Source organism: Podarcis muralis, chromosome 16 (assembly GCF_964188315.1).
Source record: "Podarcis muralis chromosome 16, rPodMur119.hap1.1, whole genome shotgun sequence".
NCBI classification, from domain to species: Eukaryota; Metazoa; Chordata; class Lepidosauria; order Squamata; family Lacertidae; genus Podarcis; species Podarcis muralis.
The window spans coordinates 6,177,099-6,196,904 of NC_135670.1; the positions used below are offsets into that span (position 1 = coordinate 6,177,099).

General features: G+C 45.1%; 1 protein-coding gene across 1 annotated transcript; it reads left to right on the top strand.

The window, feature by feature from the left end:
* Positions 1–5,246: 5,246 nt before the first annotated feature.
* On the top strand, positions 5,247–13,364 carry LOC114586946 (uncharacterized). Its single transcript, XM_077920456.1, has 2 exons — positions 5,247–5,274; positions 11,569–13,364. Exon 2 carries the CDS (start codon positions 11,591–11,593, stop codon positions 12,830–12,832), a length of 1,242 nt encoding a protein of 413 aa, XP_077776582.1. The 5' UTR covers positions 5,247–5,274; positions 11,569–11,590; the 3' UTR covers positions 12,833–13,364.
* The last annotated feature ends 6,442 nt before the right edge of the window (positions 13,365–19,806 follow it).

Consider the following 19,806-nt stretch of genomic DNA (forward strand, 5'->3'; position numbering starts at 1 on the left):
CTGTTGTTGATAAGTAGGAAATGCTGAAACTGTGCTGGACTTTAGAAATTTAAAAAGCTCTGCTGGATCAGGCGAAAAGGCTTACAAATAAACAAGGCCTTAATGCCAACAGGATGGTGATGGGTCAACCTCTTTCAGCCTGACTTGTTTTGTATTGTAGGGCTTTTGTGGACAGATATGTCCCAAAACCCAATTCTTGGCGGAAGGGTGGAGACGAGTGTGCCAAAATGGAAATGGATTTAATTGGGTCATGGCATGTCCTGCTGTCTTCTTTCTTTCTTTTTTAATGTTCGCATCCCTTTGTTCAGATAAAGCTGTAATCATCAGCTGATTCATGCCGAAAGGCATAGCAGCTGGAAAAGGCGTGTGCATCCATCGGCTTCACCCTGAGAGACGAGGCAGGTGATCTGGGTGTTTTTCAACATCTTCCTTTCATTGATTGAGGGCTAGATCTGTGTTGTGTAAACCATGTTGTTTAGAGCCCCACCTAGGCCAACTGAGATAAACGAGCAAAACCTCATACCATAGGGACCACCTGAACTAGGGCTGAAAGCTCTGAACTAGGTAGACTTTAGACAGCATTTGGGCTGTTTTGCTTAGAGAAAAGGCAAGCAAAAGGCCCATATATTATAAAAATCATGCATGACATGGCAAAGAAAAGTTTCTCTTCCTCTCTCATGAGGCTAGAACTATGAAGATGGAAGTTGTTCTGCTTGCAGACTTCACAACAGGGCTTCCGGTTGATCAGTCTGAGAATAGGGCTGCAAAAGATGGAACTTTGACTGGCCTGGTTCATCGGGATCCATATAAAAGAATTGACTTGTTTTATTATGTATTTATGTATTTATTTTTTACCTCAACTTTTTCCCTGACAGGGACTTAAGGCAGCTTGCAGATAAAATAAGAACAGCTATAAACATAAGGGGGGAACCATTTAAAAACAAACATTAATTTATTTTTTTAAATAAAAACAACAACAGAGCATAGGATCATAGAGTTGGAAGGGACCCTGAGGATCATCTAGTCCAAGGATTCCCAAGCTTAGGTTGCCAGCTGTTTTTGGACTACAGTTCCCATCATCCCTGACCACTGGTCCTGCTAACTAGGGATGAAGGGAGTTGTAGTCCAAAAACAGCTGGAGACCCAAGTTTGGGAAACCCTGACCTAGTCTCAGGGTGTGTTATAACCATATAACCTGACCCCCTATGAGGGTTAAAACAAATTGTAGTCACACAGGCATAAAGTAGGTTCCGAAAACAAACATTTCAGATGTGAAATGCCAGGGCAAAGTGGTACGTATCCAGCATTCACCAAAAGTTGTACAGTGAAGTTGTCAGATGCATCTCTGTGGGGAGGGAGGACTTAGGGGGTGCTGCAGAGAAGGCCTTCTCCCAGGCTACAACAACTCAAACTTCTGAGGGTGGTGGAAATATCCATAGGACCACCTCTGCTGATCTTAACTGCCCAAGGGAGTCCCTTAAATATTTGGAAGAAGAACAAAAGAAGATCCTGCTGTATCAGGCCAATGGCCCAGAGAGTTTAGCATCCTGTTCTCACAGTGGTCCACCAAATGCCTCTGAGAAGCCCTCAAGCAAGACCTGGACGCAAGAACACTCTCCTCTCTCCTGCGGCTTTCAGCAACTGGTATTCAGAAGTTACTCCCTCTGAATGTGGAGGCAGAGCATAGTCATCATGACCACTTTGTCCCCAGGGAAGAGTTGTTAGTTATCCTTTTTGGCAAAATGTGGTTACGTCTTCCCTCCTCTCCTGTAACCTCAATGTAGTAAATGCTGCTGACTGAGCATCCCGGTGATTATATAAGCACAACTAGATTTGTAGAGAGATTACATGTTGTATTAAATGCTTCTTAAGCTCTTTTTCTTTATTTCGAAAACTCTTCTGATCACTACATTAGCTATCTTTTGCTTCAGAAGCCTGGGCAAGGCGGACTTCTGCAAAGTGAATGAATACACCAGGCAGAAGAATCTCTGTAATATATAAACGGGGGGGGGGGTGTCTACAAAAGTGCCCCTGTTATCATTTGTGTCTTTAAGCATGTGTACAGTTGGTGAACAGAGGAAGTTGCCATTGGTCCATCAAGCTCAATAATTTCTTTACTGATTGGCAATGCTGTCGAGGGTTACAGACAAGGGGCAATCCCAGCCCTAGTTGGAAATGCTGGATATTCAACCCAAGGTCTTCTGCATTCAAAACAGATATTCTATTACTGAGCTATGGCATTTCCCTGAAAAATAATTGTAAGGTTACAATTCCCCTGGCACTGAACATATAGGAACAGAGGAAGATACCTTACACTGAGTCTTATCACTGGTTCATCTAGCTCAGTATTGTATACTCTGATTGGCAGTGGCTGTCCAGTGTTTTAGACAGGGGACATTCTCACAATGCCTGGAGATTCTAGAAATTGAACCCAAATTGAACCTACCTACACCCACCCACCCCATGGGTGCCAACTCCCTGGGGCCCTGGGTGCCTGAGCAACCACAAAATTCCCAATGTATGGACCGGACAGCCACAAATTTCGATGACAGGGCCATGCATCCTTCACGGCACCCATGACCTGGGCACCCATGGTTGTGGGGCCAAGTTGGCACTCCTCTCTCTCACACACACATTTCTTCATTCTTTTCTATACCTGTCTTTCTTTCTCTCCCTAGTATATACTCTCTCCTTCGCTATCCCTTTCTTATAAACTGTATTTTAAGAAATTTCTATTCATTGATACAGTTTATAACTAGAATTTGCAGCCCAGAGCAAAACAGGCTGTTAGTTAACCCGCTGCAATATTTTACATGACTCTTGAATATATGTGTGCGATGTGGCGAGGTATCTCCTTGCAGCCCATGTTTAAGAGATGGCTTGCTTGTTTGTTGTAGATTTGAAATGCAGTGTTGGTTAGAATTGGTAGGGTGCATTATCGAGAAATCCATTTGCAGCCAACACCGTCTGCCAGTGTGGTGCAGTGGTCAACATGTGGGACTAAGACCTGGGAGATCAGGGTTCGAATCACCACTCAGCCACTGGTGAGCACACTGGGTCACCTTGAGCCCATCAGTACCTCTCAGCCTAATTTACCTCACAGGGCTGTTGCTGGGATTTAGTGAGGATGGTCAATATACATGTATACCACCTTGAGCTCCTTGGAGGAAAAAAATGGGATATAAATGCCAAAAAAGAAATGATCTTCCATTTTCTGCCTTCCCTCATTTCTCTCTGATATTATGCAGGGACACCCCTTTTCTCCTGCCAATTCATGAGCCATACACCCCATCAATATTATACATCACTGATCAGATGTTAGCAGCATCCATTATGCTATACAACAGCTTGGCCTTCAGTGATTTAATAGTCAGTGTTTTTTTGGCTCATTGGGTCAAAGATATATTTTTTAAAAAGACTGCAAACACCCTAGAAAATGGGTGCATTCAGTAGTGGGGATTATAGTGTTCATTTCCCTGGTTATAATGTTAGTGGTTCTGCTGTCATGAATAGTATGAACTATATGCTGGAATACTGCCCCATATATCATTTCATGACACAATCCATGAAAATCAGGGGGAAATTGCAGTGCAAAACTCTTGTGGTTTTGCAGGTTCACGAGGTTGCAAATTGATTCTTTTCTGAAAACAGTTAACACAGAAATGAAGCTAAACTTCCACTATATTCCACTGGATTTCCAGGAGTGATTTTTTTTTGTTTATGTGATGTGGCAGATCACATAAAATGTGGACATCAGGTAAGGAAACAATGGAGAAACATAATCAATGGAATCTGAATGTATCTTGTGTCAACACTGAGTGTAGATTGGCCAGCTGTCCAGTGAGTGGTGACTTGTGTCCGTTTACCGGTGTGGAAATGGGAAAAAACTGAATTAAAGATTAGAAAAAATGAGAAACTGAGAGAAACCAAAATGGACAGATTTTTCCATCTCTGTAGGTAATGGAAGTGAAACATGCACAAAAATTGTTCAGATCACAAACAGGCTGATTTTGAGAATGTAGGAAGATCTCTGCTGTATTAGACCAAAGATCAATCTAGGCCAGCAACCTTTTCTGCTCAAAGAACATCTAGATGCATCCAAGAAATCTGCAAACAGAGTAGCCCTCTACTCCTGCTGAATCCTAGCAAACAGTATTCAGAGACATGCTGTCTCTGATCTTGGAGGTAGTATATATGTCCATAATGATTTCTGGACATTGATAGTCATATTAAAGGTAAAGCTAAAGGGACCTCTGACAGTTAAGTCGAGTCGCGAACGACTCTGGGGTTGCAGTGCTCATCTCGCTTTAGAATCTGAGGGAGCTGACGTTTGTCCGCAGACAGTTTTTCCGGGTCATATGGCTAGCAACGGAACACTGACACCAGAGCAGTGCACGGAAACGCCGTTTACCTTCCCATCAGAGCAGTACCTATTTATCTACTTGCACTTTTTGGCGTGCTTTCGAACTGCTAGGTTGGCAGGAGCTGGGACTGAGCAACGAAAGCTTAGCCCATTGGTGGGATTGGAACCACCGACCTTTTGATTGGCAAGCCCAAGGCCCAGTGGTTTAGACCACAGTGCCACCCGCATCCCATGCTAGTCATATTATCCTCTATAAATTTGTCTAGCCCCCTTTCAAAGTTGTCTAAGTTGGTGACCATCACTACTTCTCATGGAAGCATGTTCCAAAGTTTAACTATGTGCTGGGAAATATTTAGTTTCCTTGAATGACCCCATTAGGTTATGGAAAAATAGGGAGAATGATATATATATATATATATATATATATATATATATATATATATATTCATTCCAAGGCAGGATCCCAAACATTGGGACCTTCCCTGATAATTAGGGACAATTGGAGCAAGCAAGGCATGTGATTCCACATTTGGAACAGTGTGCAAAGTGTTTACACAGATGTTCATAGGCTGGACTTCTTTCCACTTAAGGTATTAAGACCAAGAGTTCATAACCTCAATTTGGCAACCTTGTTGGGTGGAGTCCATAGTGTGCTGAGTCGCAGGGAAAAAAATAGTAAACACAATCAATAAGGTGATTATTCCTATCGGCTTGATAATCAACCACTGGAGAGTATGGGGAGTGGGTGATTACTTAAGAGCAATTTCCATGGAGGTGTCAATGGATTAATTCACACCCAAAAGTGTGTCATACTCACCTGGTGGTGGATGGAACTGTATAAAAAGGTCGGTACCCAAGGACTGCCTTCATCATCTCTCTTGACTCTTTCCATCCTCCAATAACAAGCACAGGTAAGTCAAAGCGGGTGTCTTTCAAAGCTGATATTGCAATTGAAATGAATTTGGAGATGAATGAACCTCTTCAAGGTGATTCTCTCAGCTTGATTATGCCCACATTTAATGTTGCTTGAATCTGAATTTTGATCCTAGGAACATGAGAAACTGCCTTTGTGCTGTTCAGACCATTGGTCCATCTTAGCTCAGTGTGAGCTTTACTGAGTAGCAACAGGGGTTGCGGCTGAAGAACATTCCCAACCCTACCTGGAGATGCTGGAGGACAAACCTGGGAACTTCTGCATGCAAAGCAGATGGTGGTTGTGCAATGTCTCCATGGTTGGAAGCACTAAAGCTTCTGTTTGCTGCTTGCTGGAAACTGCAGGGGGGAGGAGTGTGCTTTTGTGCTCTGGTCTTGCTTGTGGGCTTATCCTTAGGGCATCTGCTTGGCAACTGTGTGAGCAGGATGTTGGACTAGGTGGACTATTGGCCTAATCTAGCAGCCAGGCTGTTCTGATGTTCTTATGGGTAACGATTAGGGAGGACTCTTGCATCCATGCTCTCCCTGTGGGCTTCCTGGAGAAATCTGATTGGCCACTGTGAGAAAAAGGATGCTGTACTAGATGGGCCATTGGCCTTTTCCAACAAGCTCTTCTTATGGTCTTATGTCCTTATGTTCTGCCCGTCTGCTAAACATTATGAATCAAGGAAACAGATGCAAGTATTTCTAGAGGGTGGGGAAACTTAAAAAGTTGGCAAATTTGCCAATGTTAAGTTAGAACTTATCAACAAGATTATGGATTCTTTTGAAAATGTTCTTTTCAAGCTTGATTTCCACACATATGGGCCTCTCCATTCCTGTGGAGCAGTAGAAGGCTTCTCCTCAGGTTAGAACTCTGAGGCTGTGGAGGCTGCAGAGTGAAATTTGCCACTAGGGTTGCCTTCAGCTTTTGGTGGGCCTTGGAGCAAAATAACCCACCTAAAGCCCCTTGTCTCAGTATCTTCTCGCTTCCAGCAAGTGCAGTGACCACCTGCTGGAAGTCTCCATAGGAGGTGGCGTTCTACCAAGCCAAGTCATTGGTCCATCAAGCTCAGCATTTTCTCCATGGACTGGCAAGAAATCTCTGGGATTTCAGACAGGAGTTTATCCCAACCCTACTTACAGATGCTGGGGGTTGAATCTTCAGCCTTCTGCATGATATTCAGGAGTGCTACCACTGGCTCTTCCCATCGACAATACCAGTTAGAGAAGCAGTTAGAAGGAAGTTCTCTCCGCAGATGGAGGCCCTCTGCAGGTGCCTATGCCCCTCCTTGGGACCAGTCCTGCCTCCCAGCCTTACTGTTGCAATTCTTTTGTTTTTAAGTTCTTATCCATATGCAATCTCCTCTTGCCTATATAGAGTAACAGAGAAGCACAGCTATAAGCAAGTCATAAAAAGGATGCAGCAGGGGAAAAGAATGAATGATTCAGAACTCCAAAATATCTTCTAAGCTGGCAAGTAAACTAGGGAGGAAAGGATTCCCTTGTCCCTTTGGTGTAACATGGATTCTTTCCACATTGCAATAGACTTCTCTCAAGTTCTGATTTAATATGGAGAATTTATAGAAATAATAATAATAATAATAATAATAATAATAATAATAATAATAATAATTTTATTATTTCTACCCCGCCCATCCAGCTGGGTCTCCCCAGCCACTCTGGGTGGTTTCCAACAGAAGGTTAAAAATAGATTAAAACATCAGTTATTAAAAACTTCCCTAAACAGGGCTGCCTTCAGATGTCTTCTAAATGGCAGATAGTTGTTTATTTCTTTGACATCTGGTGGGAGGGCGTTCCACAGGGAGGGCGCCACTACTGAGAAGGCCCTCTGCCTGGTTTCCTGTAACTTCGCTTCTCGCAGTGAGGGAACTGCCAGAAGGCCCTCGGAGCTGGACCTCAGTGTCTGGGCAGAACGATGGGGGAGGAGACGCTCCTTCAGGTATACTGGGCCGAGGCCATTTAGGGCTTTAAAGGTCAGCACCAACACTTTGAATTGCACTCAGAAATGTACTGGGAGCCAATGGAGGTCTTTCAAGACCAGTGTTACGTGGTCTCGGCGGCCGCTCCCAGTCACCAGTCTAGCTGTCACATTCTGGATTAGTTGTAGTTTCTGGGTCACCTTCAAAGGTAGCCCCACGTAGAGCGCATTGCAGTAGTCCAAGTACTTACTTGCGCGTTGCAAGTAATCCAATATTGGAATGCCTAATTTGCTGCAGATGGTACTTCCTTTGCATTATCCCTCTCCACATCCTGAAAGTGCATGTGTGCATTGCTAAATTATTGCAAACAAATAAAACAACAAAATACAGTCTAACCGCAGGCTCGATTACATCAAGATTCTTTTTGTACATTGTTGTCACCAATGAGCAAAATTTGCTGCTGCACCTTGAGAAAACGATGTACACAAAGGCACTTGATCCAACCCCATTAAACTGACCCTATTTCTGTGTGGGGTTTGATACATGTCCACCCTTAAAGGAAGGGTGGGAAAGCTGAGTGAACTAAATGATGTGTAAAAATTGCACATACAACAACACAATATATAATTTGAAATCAATAGAAGAGCAGTGATTAATTCTCATTTCACTGGAACTTCTTGCAAAACAAGGTGAGTTTACTGGGACCTCAGAAACCCAGAGGAAAAACCCGAGAAGGGATTGTTTCTCAGAGTTGCATGTGGAAGGACCTGGGTTCAGTCCCCAACATCTCCAGGTTGGGCTAGGATAACCATTGTTGGAAACTCTGGAGAGGTGCTGCCAATCAGTGTAGACAACATTGAGCTTGATGGACAGTGGTCAGACTTGATGTAAGGCAGTTTCTTATGTTATAAAGAACATAGCTCAGTGGCATAACAATGTCCTCACTGAATGAATCTCAGTAGTAGCATCTCAGCATCTTCAGGAGGAGCTAGGAAGGCTATTGTTATGGAAATACTGGAGAGCCATTGCCAATCAGTGTAGTTCAGCCTTCACCAACCTGGTGCCTTACAGATGTTTTGGACCTCAACTCCCAACAACTCAGTTGGGCACAATCATTCCAGCTGGGGCAAATGTGAGTTGAAATCCATAACACCTGGAAAGGATTAGGTTGCAGCAGATTGCTTTGGACCGATGGTCCATTTAGTATAAAGCAGCATCTTATGACCCTTCCTAAATTTGGGGTATGGAAAGTTGTGGGGGCATCCCTCATGTCAAGACATTGCATGCACCAATATTGAATGTGTTTTGACCCAAATGAATGTGTGTGTGTTTTCAGTTCCATATACATGATTGAAAGTGGAATGAGTTGGCTTGTTAACCCTAGATCATAACATACTGGGAGACTACCTTAGCACAACACGCACAATGAAAACCTTGCATTCTGAAAGCTTTCTAAGTATGTTTCTGGCAAAAGTGATTGATCTATGTTGACTTGTTTGCTATTTAGATGCAACACGTCCTCCTTGGTTTTAATATTATGTGGAGGAGCTTGCCATCACCCAAAACAGTACAATCACTTCTGTGAGAAACAGTTTTGACTATACAAAATACAGATGCAGATGATGCTTTCTGGAATGAGATATGAGCTTTGCATGCTTAGAATCCTCACCTCAAAGAAAATAAGGTTCCATAATTCTTAATTGAAATCTGAGCCAGAGAATAACCCAACCAGCCACTCCAATCTCAATCCACTTCCATTTAAACAAAATTTAGCAGCCAATGCAATGGTGGTCCTCTAACCACACAAAGAGAGGGCTCTGCAGTCCTCATCCTCTTTCATTGGTAGCAGGACAGGAATATAGGCTGTGATGGCCTTTTGTTACAGTTTCCCATTTGGGGACAGCGGGGGAGTTTATTTTCTGCACCATCTGAACCTGAGCCAGGCAAGAGATGATAGGAGTATCATTAAGTCTTCAAGTCTATTGGGAAGGTAGGGAACCTCTGGACTTGGGAGTTGCTGGTTTGCAATATATTTCTTCTTCTTTTTGCATTAAGCACTACATAGCTAAAGGGTCAGATATTAAGAGATTACTCTAATGGTTTTTAATTAAAACTCATTGTCAATTTAGTTGGTTTCAGATTTGCATCATGCTAACCTAAGGGCAAGTTGCAACATCTTGCAGTGCTGCTTAAGATGATCGCCCTATCCTGAAGACTAATGGCCAATTAAATTAGGGTTGTTCACTTAGAAGGGAAACTCATTGTTTTCAGCAGGGCTTGCTTTTGAGTAATGACGCTTTGTTCGGGCTTCGAGCAGCCAACTCCCTTGATTTTCTTTCCAAAGTGTTCCATCCCTGCTTCCCACACAAATTTCCCTGTGATCATAACTACCACCTGAAAAGGTCTTCATCAATCCTATTCCAAAAAAAATGACTAAATAATGAAACCTGGACAAATCCACTCCCATGGCACTAATTCAGAAGATATTTCATCTGATCCCAGTTCAAGAACCACTAAACACAGGGACTTTTGTCTAAGGAACTTTTTTTCTGGATTATCAGACCAAAAGTCTGTCAGATCCCTAAGGACATAAGAAAAGCCTGCTGGATCAGGCCAATGGCCCATCTAGTCCATCACCCTGTCCACACAGTGGACACCAGATGCCTGTGGGACCCACAAGTGGGTTTTGAACACATCACCACTCTCCCCTCCTGTGGTTTCCAGCAACTGATATTCAGATGCATTATTGCCTCTGACCATGAAGGCAGAGCAAACACATCATGATTAGTAGCCATTGGTAACCTTATCCTCTATTATTTCTTCCCACCCACTTTTAAAGCCTTCCAAGTTGGTGGCCATCATGGTGTCCTGCAGGAGCGACCTCCATAGTTTTAACTATTTGCTGTGTGAAGAAGCATTTTCTACTAACGCTTAGCTTCATTGGATAGTCATGAGTTTTACTGTTATGAGAAAGGGACAAAAAGCTCTGTCTTATCCGCTTTCTCCATGCCATGTATAATTTTATAAATTTCTATCATGATCACCTCTTAGTCACCTTTTCTCTGATCTAAGAAGACTCAAATGCTACAACCTGTCCTCAAAGGACAAACCTGTCCTTCATCCCCTGGATCATTTTGGTTGCACTTTCAAGAAGCTTTTCCAGCTCTATAAATATCCCTTTTGATATGTACACTATCCTTCCTGAGCTGAGGTGCCCAGAACTGGATATAGTATTCCAAATGTGGCCACAGCATAGATTTGTATAACCTTCTGGATTATCAGGCCAAAGGTCCACCAGACCCAACGTCCTGTTTCCCACAGTTGGCCAATCAGAAACCCCCAAGAAGGGCATGGGCATTATAGTCTTCACAGGCTGCTTTCTGCCAATGACAGTTGCACTGTTAGATACTGCCATGAAGCATTAAGGTCTAAAGCAATGTTCATCGGTCCACTGATGTTGTTGGGCAACTCCCATCATTCTTGACCATTTGCTAAACCAGTTGGAGATGATGTGAGCTATGGCCCAAGAACCTCTGGGGACTGAAGGTTAAAGAACCCTGTTCCAAAGTGACTTCATGACCAACATGTTAGACTGCTCCTAATTTCCTTAATATGTGACCTGAGTAAACTATGCCAGCTGGGCAATTGGCAGGTAATTGCTTCTACAATAGAATGTATTCTAGTTGCTGGGTATCATAAATGGGCAGAGTGCTGTTGCAGTGGTTGTGGGCCACTGTGAGAACAGGAGGTTGGTTTAAATGGGCCTTTGGCTTGATCCAGCAGTCAGGTTCTTTTTTTATTATTATTATCGGTAACAATAAGGGGCTCTTGCATTCATGCCCTGCTCATGGGCATCCTGGAGGAATTTAATTGGCCACTGTGAGAACAGGATGTTGGGCTAGATGGTCTTTAGGGTTCTTCTGATGTTCTTACAAATGTCACCTTCCAGCAGCCCATGCAGCCAGCAGAGTCAGGGCTTATGGGAGTTGCAATCTAGAACCATTGAATTAAGGGAGGAGAAGGATATCAATGGCTTCTAGCCACAATGACTGTGTTTACTCTCCACTGCCAAAGGCACAATATCACTAAATACCAGTTTATGGGAACTACAAGTGGGGAGAGTGGCTACTTGTGGGCTTTCTGTAGGCATCCGGTTGGCCAATGTGAAAAGAGGACTCAATGGGTCATTGGACTGATCCAGCTGTGGGACGCTTCTGTTCATGGACACCTTTGTGAGCGGCAGCATAGGGCATGACTTTATCAACCTCTCTATTAATCTGTAGGGATTTGGAATGAGTTTGTTGAATTAAATGTTGCATACCACATTGATCTCTCGTTGTGCTCTTTCAGAAACAGCTCTCACCCTGCAAAGATGTCCATCGGAGGCGGTGGAAACATGTGCTATGCCAGCTGTCCTGCATCCACAGTGACTATACAGCCACCACCCTTCGTCCTAAATATCCCAGGACCAGCGCTGTACTGCCCTGACCAAAACTTTGGCATTGAGCAATACAACCCATGCGCAGGCTATGGCGGTGGATATGGAGGCAGCGGAGGAATGGGGGGCCGTGCTATTGGTAGCGGAAGCGGCATGGGCATAGGTGGTGGTATGGGTGGAGGAGGAGGTTATGGAGGCCTTGGTGGTGAAGGTGGTTATGGGGGTGGAAGTATGGGAGGCCGTGGGCTTGGTGGTTTAGGTGCAGGTGGCAGTCTGGGTGGTGGAGGAGGTTATGGGGGCATTGGTGGTGGTTATGGGGGTGGAAGTATGGGGGGCCGTGGTGGGGGTGGTTTAGGTGGGGGTAGCTTGGGTGGTTTAGGTGGGGGTAGCATGGGTGATAGTGGTGGCATTGGTGGATCTGGTGGACGTCGAGGCAGCATAGGTGGTGGCACCGGGGGTGGACGTAGAGGCAGCATAGGTGGTGGCAGCGGGGGCGGACGTAGAGGCAGCATAGGTGGTGGCAGCGGAGGCGGACGTAGAGGCAGCATAGGTGGTGGCAGTGTGAGCGGACGTAGAGGCAGCATAGGTGGTGGCAGCATGGGTGGCGGTCTTGGTGGATCTGGAGGTAGTGTTGGTGGTGGCACTGGTGGAATTGGAGGCAGTCTGGGTGGTGGAGGAGGAGGACGCCGAATCAGCGGGGGACGCCGATACAGTGGCAGTGGTGGCTACAGCAGTGGCGGATATGGTGGCAGTGGTGGCTACAGCAGTGGCGGATATGGTGGAAGTGGTGGCTACAGCAGTGGCGGATATGGTGGAAGTGGCGGATACAGCAGTGGCGGATATGGTGGAAGTGGTGGATACGGAAGTGGCGGATATGGTGGAAGTGGGGGATATGGCAGTGGCGGATATGGTGGAAGTGGCGGATATGGTGGCAGTGGTGGATACGGCAGTGGTGGATATGGTGGAAGTTGCGGATATGGCATGGGCGGATATGGCAGTGGTGGATACGGTAGCGGTGGATATGGTGGCAGAAGTTATGGCACCAGAAGGATTATATACTCTGGAGGCCGCAGAAGCGGATATGGTGGAGGCGGCTACAGCAGCAGGTCTTATGGCGGCTCCTATGGTGGAAGCTTGGCGCTGCTGCCTAGTACCGCATGCTACACCTGCTACTGAACCCAGAGGAAACAACCCAGAGCTCACGGGACAACCGCAGAAACACAAGATGATGAACCCAAAGCTTGAACTTGCAGGAGTGGACTTGGGGAAACCCTTCGCCTTCTGTCGCCTGCTGATGCAAGCTCCTTGAGCTGAATGATCAGCGAATCCACACTTGAACTCTGTGTGCATTTTTGGTTTCCACAATTGCACACAAGAAGAAATAACTCGCAGTAATATCCTTTCCAGGCTCTGTTGCTTTCTACAGACTTCACGACTATGACTTGAAGCGGGTGGGGGAGAGCATATAAGCCCACCCCTTTTTTCCGCTCTGACGATGAACAACCCACAACTGTGCACTCGCATGTCCTGTCTGAAGAGATTCTTGAATGCCTTGAACTGTAACCACTGAAGCATTGTGAAACCTCTGTTTCCACAACCAATGAAGCAATAGTGCAGATTGAAAAATCAATTGCATTCTAATTTATCACCCTTTTCCCTGCTGAAAAAAAATACTGCTGTTTCTTCATTTCCTATGTCATTAAAGCTTTTTTTTGCATCATAAAATTTTCCCTCCTGTCTAGTTTGTATTCCCCTCATACTTCAAAATAGGCAAGTTGGGCTGACACATGAACAAGGAACTAAATGATTCAATGGCACCCAAATGAGGGTTCCACTTGAGAGTGATTTTGCACCCACTTCAATTCAAGCTGGTCTGTAAAAAACAATTCCAGCCATTACCACATGGGGGCCTATTCACAAGGTATGCTGGAACCTTCCAGGTAAACTGAGTCACTGGATCTTTCTGCATTTTATTCCCCTTTAGAGGAGGAAGTTAGTGGGTTAAAGATCATTAGCTGAACAAAAAAAAATCTTGATTTAAAATGAATTGCATGAGTTTATTTCAGAGAACCACAGAGTTCCACAAATCCCCTCCAAACACCCATGGCAATCTGAGCAAACAGCAGTTAGCTAGGGCACACTGAATGCAAGAGTGGAAGGTATCCAACCTCCTTCCTTATGAAGGAAATCCAGACCTTAAAAGATGGCAGTCCAGCTTCTGCTTGGAGACCTAGAGTGAAGAACCCATCCACCCTCAGGAGGTCATGGATCACATACCTGTTGTAGACCAGACTGAGCTGGATGGACCAGCAGACTTTGCCTCCAGAACGTTTTTGAGATGTTTGTTCCATTCTCTTTTAAGGAAAAGGGGACTAAGTTAAAAAGTTGCAGGAATTTATTTATTTTTGCATGCAGAGGGTCCCAAGGTTCCAAGACGGAGCAGCAAAATTACACAAAATTACAAGTGCATTTTCGATTGTACAATTGACACAGATGTACAGTGGTACCTCAGAAGTCGAACAGAATCCATTCTGGAAGTCCATTCGACTTCCAAAACGTTTGGAAACCAAGGCGCAGCTTCTAATACGTTGCAGGAAACTCCTGCAGCCAATCGGAAGCCACGGAAGCCCCTTTGGATGTTTGGGTTCCAAAGGACGTTTGCAAACCGGAAAACTCACTTCTGGGTTTGCGGCATTTGGTAGCCAAAACATTTGACTTGCAAGGCATTCGAGATCCAAAGTACGACTGTGCAGTAAATCTTCATCATAGTTCTTTTAGTGCATTGGCGCCTAGGGGGAGGACTATGATTCAGTGCTAGGGCATCTGATTTGCATACAGAAGTTACTGGATGGCATTTCCAGGTAGGGCTGGGAAAGTCCCCTCCCTGCATTCCCTGAGAGCTGCTGCCAGTCACTGACAACTGAACTGGCCAGACCCATGTTCTGATTTCATATAAGACAGATTCCTATATACCTGCATAAAGGTAAAGGTAAAAGGACCCCTGACCACTAGGTCCAGTCATGACCGACTCTGGGGTTGCAGTGCTCAACTTGCTCTATTGGCCAAGGGAGCCAGTGTACAGCTTCCAGGTCATGTGGCCAGCATGACTAAGCCGCTTCTGGCGAACCAGAACACCGCACAGAAATGCTGTTTACCTACCCGCCAGAGCAGTACCTATTTATCTACTTGCACTTTGATGTGCTTTCGAACTTCTAGGTTGGCAGGAGCAGGGACCGAGCAATGAGAGCTCACCCCATCACGGGTATTCGAACCGCCGGCCTTCCGATCAGCAAGCCCTAGGCTCAGTGGTTTAGACCACAGCTCCACCCATGTCCCTTATATACCTGCATAGGAACCGTTTATAGTTCTCCACCTGTACATCAGATTGGAGAAGACTGATTTGTTGTTATGGCAGTAAAGAATCACAGGTGCTTTAAAAAAAAAGTTTTTGCCTGGTGCCTAAAGATATACTGTATAATGATGGCACCAGGCGAGTCTCCCTGGAGAGAGCATTCTGCAAATGGGGATGTATCTATGTAGTCTCATCTATTTGTTTAATGAATCTATATGCTGCTGTTCACAAGTTCAGTGAATGCAGCCAGCTCACAACACATGAGGCAAAACAGAAAATGGCACCTGCCATTGTTGCTGCCACCACCTCCACCGGAGGTGACTGGAGGTGACCAAGGGAAGTCTTGGAGCACTGAAGCTGGGGGGAGAGAAGGAAGGCAAGTGGGTGTGACTTGGAGAGCCTCCCAGAAGCCAACTAGAGAGCCTTGAAGGGCCGCATTCAGCTCCTGAGCCTGAGGCTCCCCATCCCTGCCCTAGGAATTTTCAAACAAAAATGGATCAAGGGAAGCAGGGTTTGAGGTGTTCTTCTGACACAAAGAATGTCGATTCATATCTGGGTCTGGAGAGCATTGCTGTGCTCGGTTTCTGCTTGCAGGCTTTCTAAAAGAGACATCTGGTTGGCCACTCTGAGAACAGAAGGCTGGACTAGACAGGCCTTTGGCCTGATCCTGCAGCTAGGCTCTTTTTACTGGACCTCCAGATCCAGAGGCGGTCTGTCTAGGTTCCTAGACACTTTGGGGCATTTGGTCATGGAGAGCAGGAAGTTGATCTAAGTGGGCCTTTGGCTTGACCCAACAGACAGGCTCTTCTTATGATCTCAACTTATTTCCATACTCTCAACAGCCATGCTTTCTGCTGCTGCATCTACACGCTGCAACCACATGGTGGCACTCTTAAGAAGCAATATTAACCACTTTCATCATGCTCTGGGATGCCGATAATGACCTTTGTCTTTGCTATGAGGAGCTTGGGATCACTTCAACAAATATTAATCTCCACCGGTGACTCAGTTCACGGCCCTCCCTTGCCCCAGCCCTAGAAACAGGCACACCTCCCAAGGACAAATAGGGCACTCAAGAGATGCAATATGATTAATATATTCTGAAACAAACGGACAAAAAAGTTTTGAAACTGAAAGTCGGCTTTTTACATATCATTCCATTTATGTGCGGAAATCAAAGAGGACAGACCACGCGTCTGTTGTGGGGGTGTCATTGACCAACGGCAGGCAAGCAAAAGGATGGGTGTTCGCTGAGGGACGGGACCAACTGATCTAGCAGGCTTCACTTGGGTCTGCTCCTCAAGTATATAGAGGTCCTCCTCCTTCTGTCGTGTGCGGCTCCTCATTGGATGTCCCACTGACCCCCCCCCTTTAGCCTAATGTTATATTTCATGAATGAGCTTGCTGTGGACAAAGTTGGTCGTTGTATTCTGAGCCAGGCAGGAATTTTCCCTCAGACTAATTGGCCCTGTCTAGGGTTTTTGCCTACCTCATAGCAATTGTCACAACTTGGCCAGTTTAGGCATTAGGTTGGCCTTAGTCTTGATGGAGGGGAGGTTGTAAGCCTCTGCCTGCCCCTGCAAGGACAGGTGTATCCTTTTAAAGGGATCCGGAAGGAATCCCTGGTTGTCTAGACAACCAGGTGGGGGCTATGGCTGTAGCACTCCTCCAGACAGCGATCAAGCCTATTTTAAGTAAGTCAAATGTCCTCCATGACTCTGGCCTAAACCTTACTTCCAGCAGGTGGGCTGGTTGTTAATGGTTGTTATACCCAATGCCTATGCCAAACCTCTCACATGGTGTGAGAGCTAGTGCAGTGTGGTGGTTAAGAGCGGTAGTCTCATAATCTGGGGAACCAGGTTCATGTCTCCGTTCCTCCACATGCAGCTGCTGGGTGACCTTGGGCTAGTCACACTTCTCTGAAGTCTCTCAGCCCCACTCACCTCACAGAGTGTTTGTTGTGGGGGAGGGAGGGAAAGGAGAATGTTAGCCGCTTTGAGACTCCTTTGGGTAGTGATAAAGCAGGATATCAAATCCAAACTCTTCTTCTCTTCTTCTTCACATCTGTAATCAATAAAAGTTGTGGCCTTATTTGACCCAAAATGCAACGTGTCTTGCCAGGTTATTATGCTCAAAGCCAGGGGTCATGGTGCCTGGGCACACAATCAGACACTGTCTTTACCTGTTTCAAGATAAATGGATGAATGCAGTAATGCTTCTGAATACCAGCTGCTGAAAACCATGGGAGGGGAGAATGTTCTTGTGCTCAGATCCTGGACTAGATGGGCCATTGTCCTGAACCAGCAGCCTCTTCTTATATCCTTATTCCACCTAGCAAATGTGCAGGTGGGTGAAAGATCTGCCTCTGGAAGCTGGCAAAAGCCCCCAAATAGGGTATTCTGGGGGCAGGAGGAGGTGGAGGCTGAACTTTCCTAGGATCTACTCTTGGGCAAAAGCTTTCTGCATTGCAGAGGGTTGGATTAGATGATCCGTGTGGTCCCTTTCAGCACTAAGTTTCTATGATTCTATAACAGTCGTACCTTGGTTCCCGAACGGCTTAGTTGTCAAACAAATCATCTCCCAAATGCCCCAAACCCAGAAGTTTGGTTTGCAAATGTTTTTCAGAAGCCGAATGCCCAGCGTGGCTTCCGACTGAGCGCAGGAAGCTCCTGCAGCGGAAGCCGCGCCTTGGTTTCTGGATGGTTTTGGGAGTCAGACGGACTCCCAGAACGGATTAAGTTTGAGAACCAAGGTACTGCTGTATTCTTAACCATCCTGCACAGTGCCACCTTGTGCTCAAACAACTTACATCACACCCACTCTTTCCAAAAATGGAAGGATGACAGCGCAACAGAGGGCATATTCACACCATACATTTAAAGTATTAAAAAATCAACAACCCCAAAACACAACTCACTTTAAACAGCCATGACTTCCCCCAAATAATTCTGGGAGCTGTAGGGTGTGAAAGTTGTTAGGAAACCCCTATATTCCCCTCAAAGGACTATGATTCCCAGAGTTCTCTGTGAAAATGGATTGATTGGTAAACTAATTTGGGAATGATGTCTGTTACAAATATATGGGAGATTTATTTATTTATTTAGCTACTTATTTTAAAATCCTCTTCAAAAGGCTAATGCAGTCATGCGCTCCTTGTGAACTCCCTAAAGGTAGCTGACTGGACATGGTGAAAAACCAGGATGCTTGGCTGGGTGAGTTCTTTGTCTGATCAAGCAGAGGTGATATTATGCTGCCCTGGACTCCTTTGGAAGGAAGGCTGAGATAGAAAATGAATGAACGGAATTATCTTAGGTAGCAGGGCTGGGAAAAGCAGGTCTGCAGAGTGATTCATGAAGCTTTTTACCAGAAAGAATAGCTGTTTATAGACTAGAGAAGATGAGGTTTCTTTCTCCTATGGTTAAGACAAATTTGTACTCCGGATTTTGGGAGTACAACGTCAGCAAGATGCTGATGACACACAACTCTACTTCTCCTTTACATCCGCAGGTGTGGCTGTGGACGTGCTGGACCGATGTCTTGCCTTGGTAATGTACTGAATGAAATGAATGGACCTAAGTGAGACACAGCAATTGGTTTCAATGGGTGTGCTCTGAGGATGACTAGCATTGGATTACAACCAAATTGTCATGGCTAACTTAAGTCCATTGATGTCAGTTGTTCTAGGATGGAGTGGGATACAACTCACTGGATCCTGACTTAGTCATGCATAGAAGAGACCCATTGCAATCAATCAGACTTAAATTAGTCATGATTTCTTTAATTTTCAGGGGGTCTGCTCTAGGAATGACTAAGTCCTGATTCAGGCATAAATGTAATAATTGGGAGTGCCACGCTTGTTGTTGCTAGATTTTTTAAAAAACGAAAAACCTTACTGATTAAAACACAGATAGACGTTGTGTGCTGCAGCATAGCATAGGTTTTAATGTGTGTAACACGTCAAGAGATAACATTTAGAATATTAGTAGTCAGTTTCAAGTACAGTAGATATGTGGATACTTTGCCTTCCATGAATGACTTTTAGAATTGACCCATTGAACAATTAGGGGAAGGGGGAAAGGCTCTCAAGGGCAGAATCAATTCCCCTTCCCCAAATAGTGTCCAGTGTCTCAACGTTGACTTTATTTCGGTTTTATAAAGTGATTCATCCATGTCAACGAGGTCTTCTCTTCCATCCATGCCATTTCATTCAGTGAAGAACTATGTGATCATGTGACACAGATGAAGTCAGGTGTTCAAGCCTCCATCACATGTTGGGTTGGATTCATGGGATGTATATCAGCATTGCCTCACATTACTTGACAGCTCTTGGTGAGACATGTTTACCATTCCCATAGAAAAGGCTCATGCTTGACCCTGAGCAAAACAAATGCTCCATCTTTCTGAAGGCCGATTCACACATGCAAGTTATCCCCTGTTCCCAGAATTCAAACTTGCATGAATAAACATTCCGTTTTGTGCAAATAATATCCCAGGCTCATTATATATTAGAAATGCTATTCAGATTGGAAAGCCCTTTAACTATAGATGTATGCAATTAAAACGAAGCTTAGAGCGAGAAGGGGGAAGTTTTGATGCAGGCCTCATTCGCAGAGGTGCTGAGTTCTTGCGGTCCATGGTTGGGGCTACGAGTGCTCAGCACTCCTGGGATACAGGAATTCGTAGAAGCTTAGGCAAGGCGATCTCACGCCGTTGGTTGGTGGGGGTTCCTTGTTTTCCTTCATAGCAATGGTATTCCGTCTGAGTTTAATAATTGCTGCAGTAGCTGTATCTTCTTTCT

Coding starts and splice junctions, on each gene's coding strand:
- LOC114586946 (XM_077920456.1), top strand. CDS start 11,591: ATGTCCATCGGAGGCGGTGGAAACATGTGCTATGCCAGCTGTCCTGCA.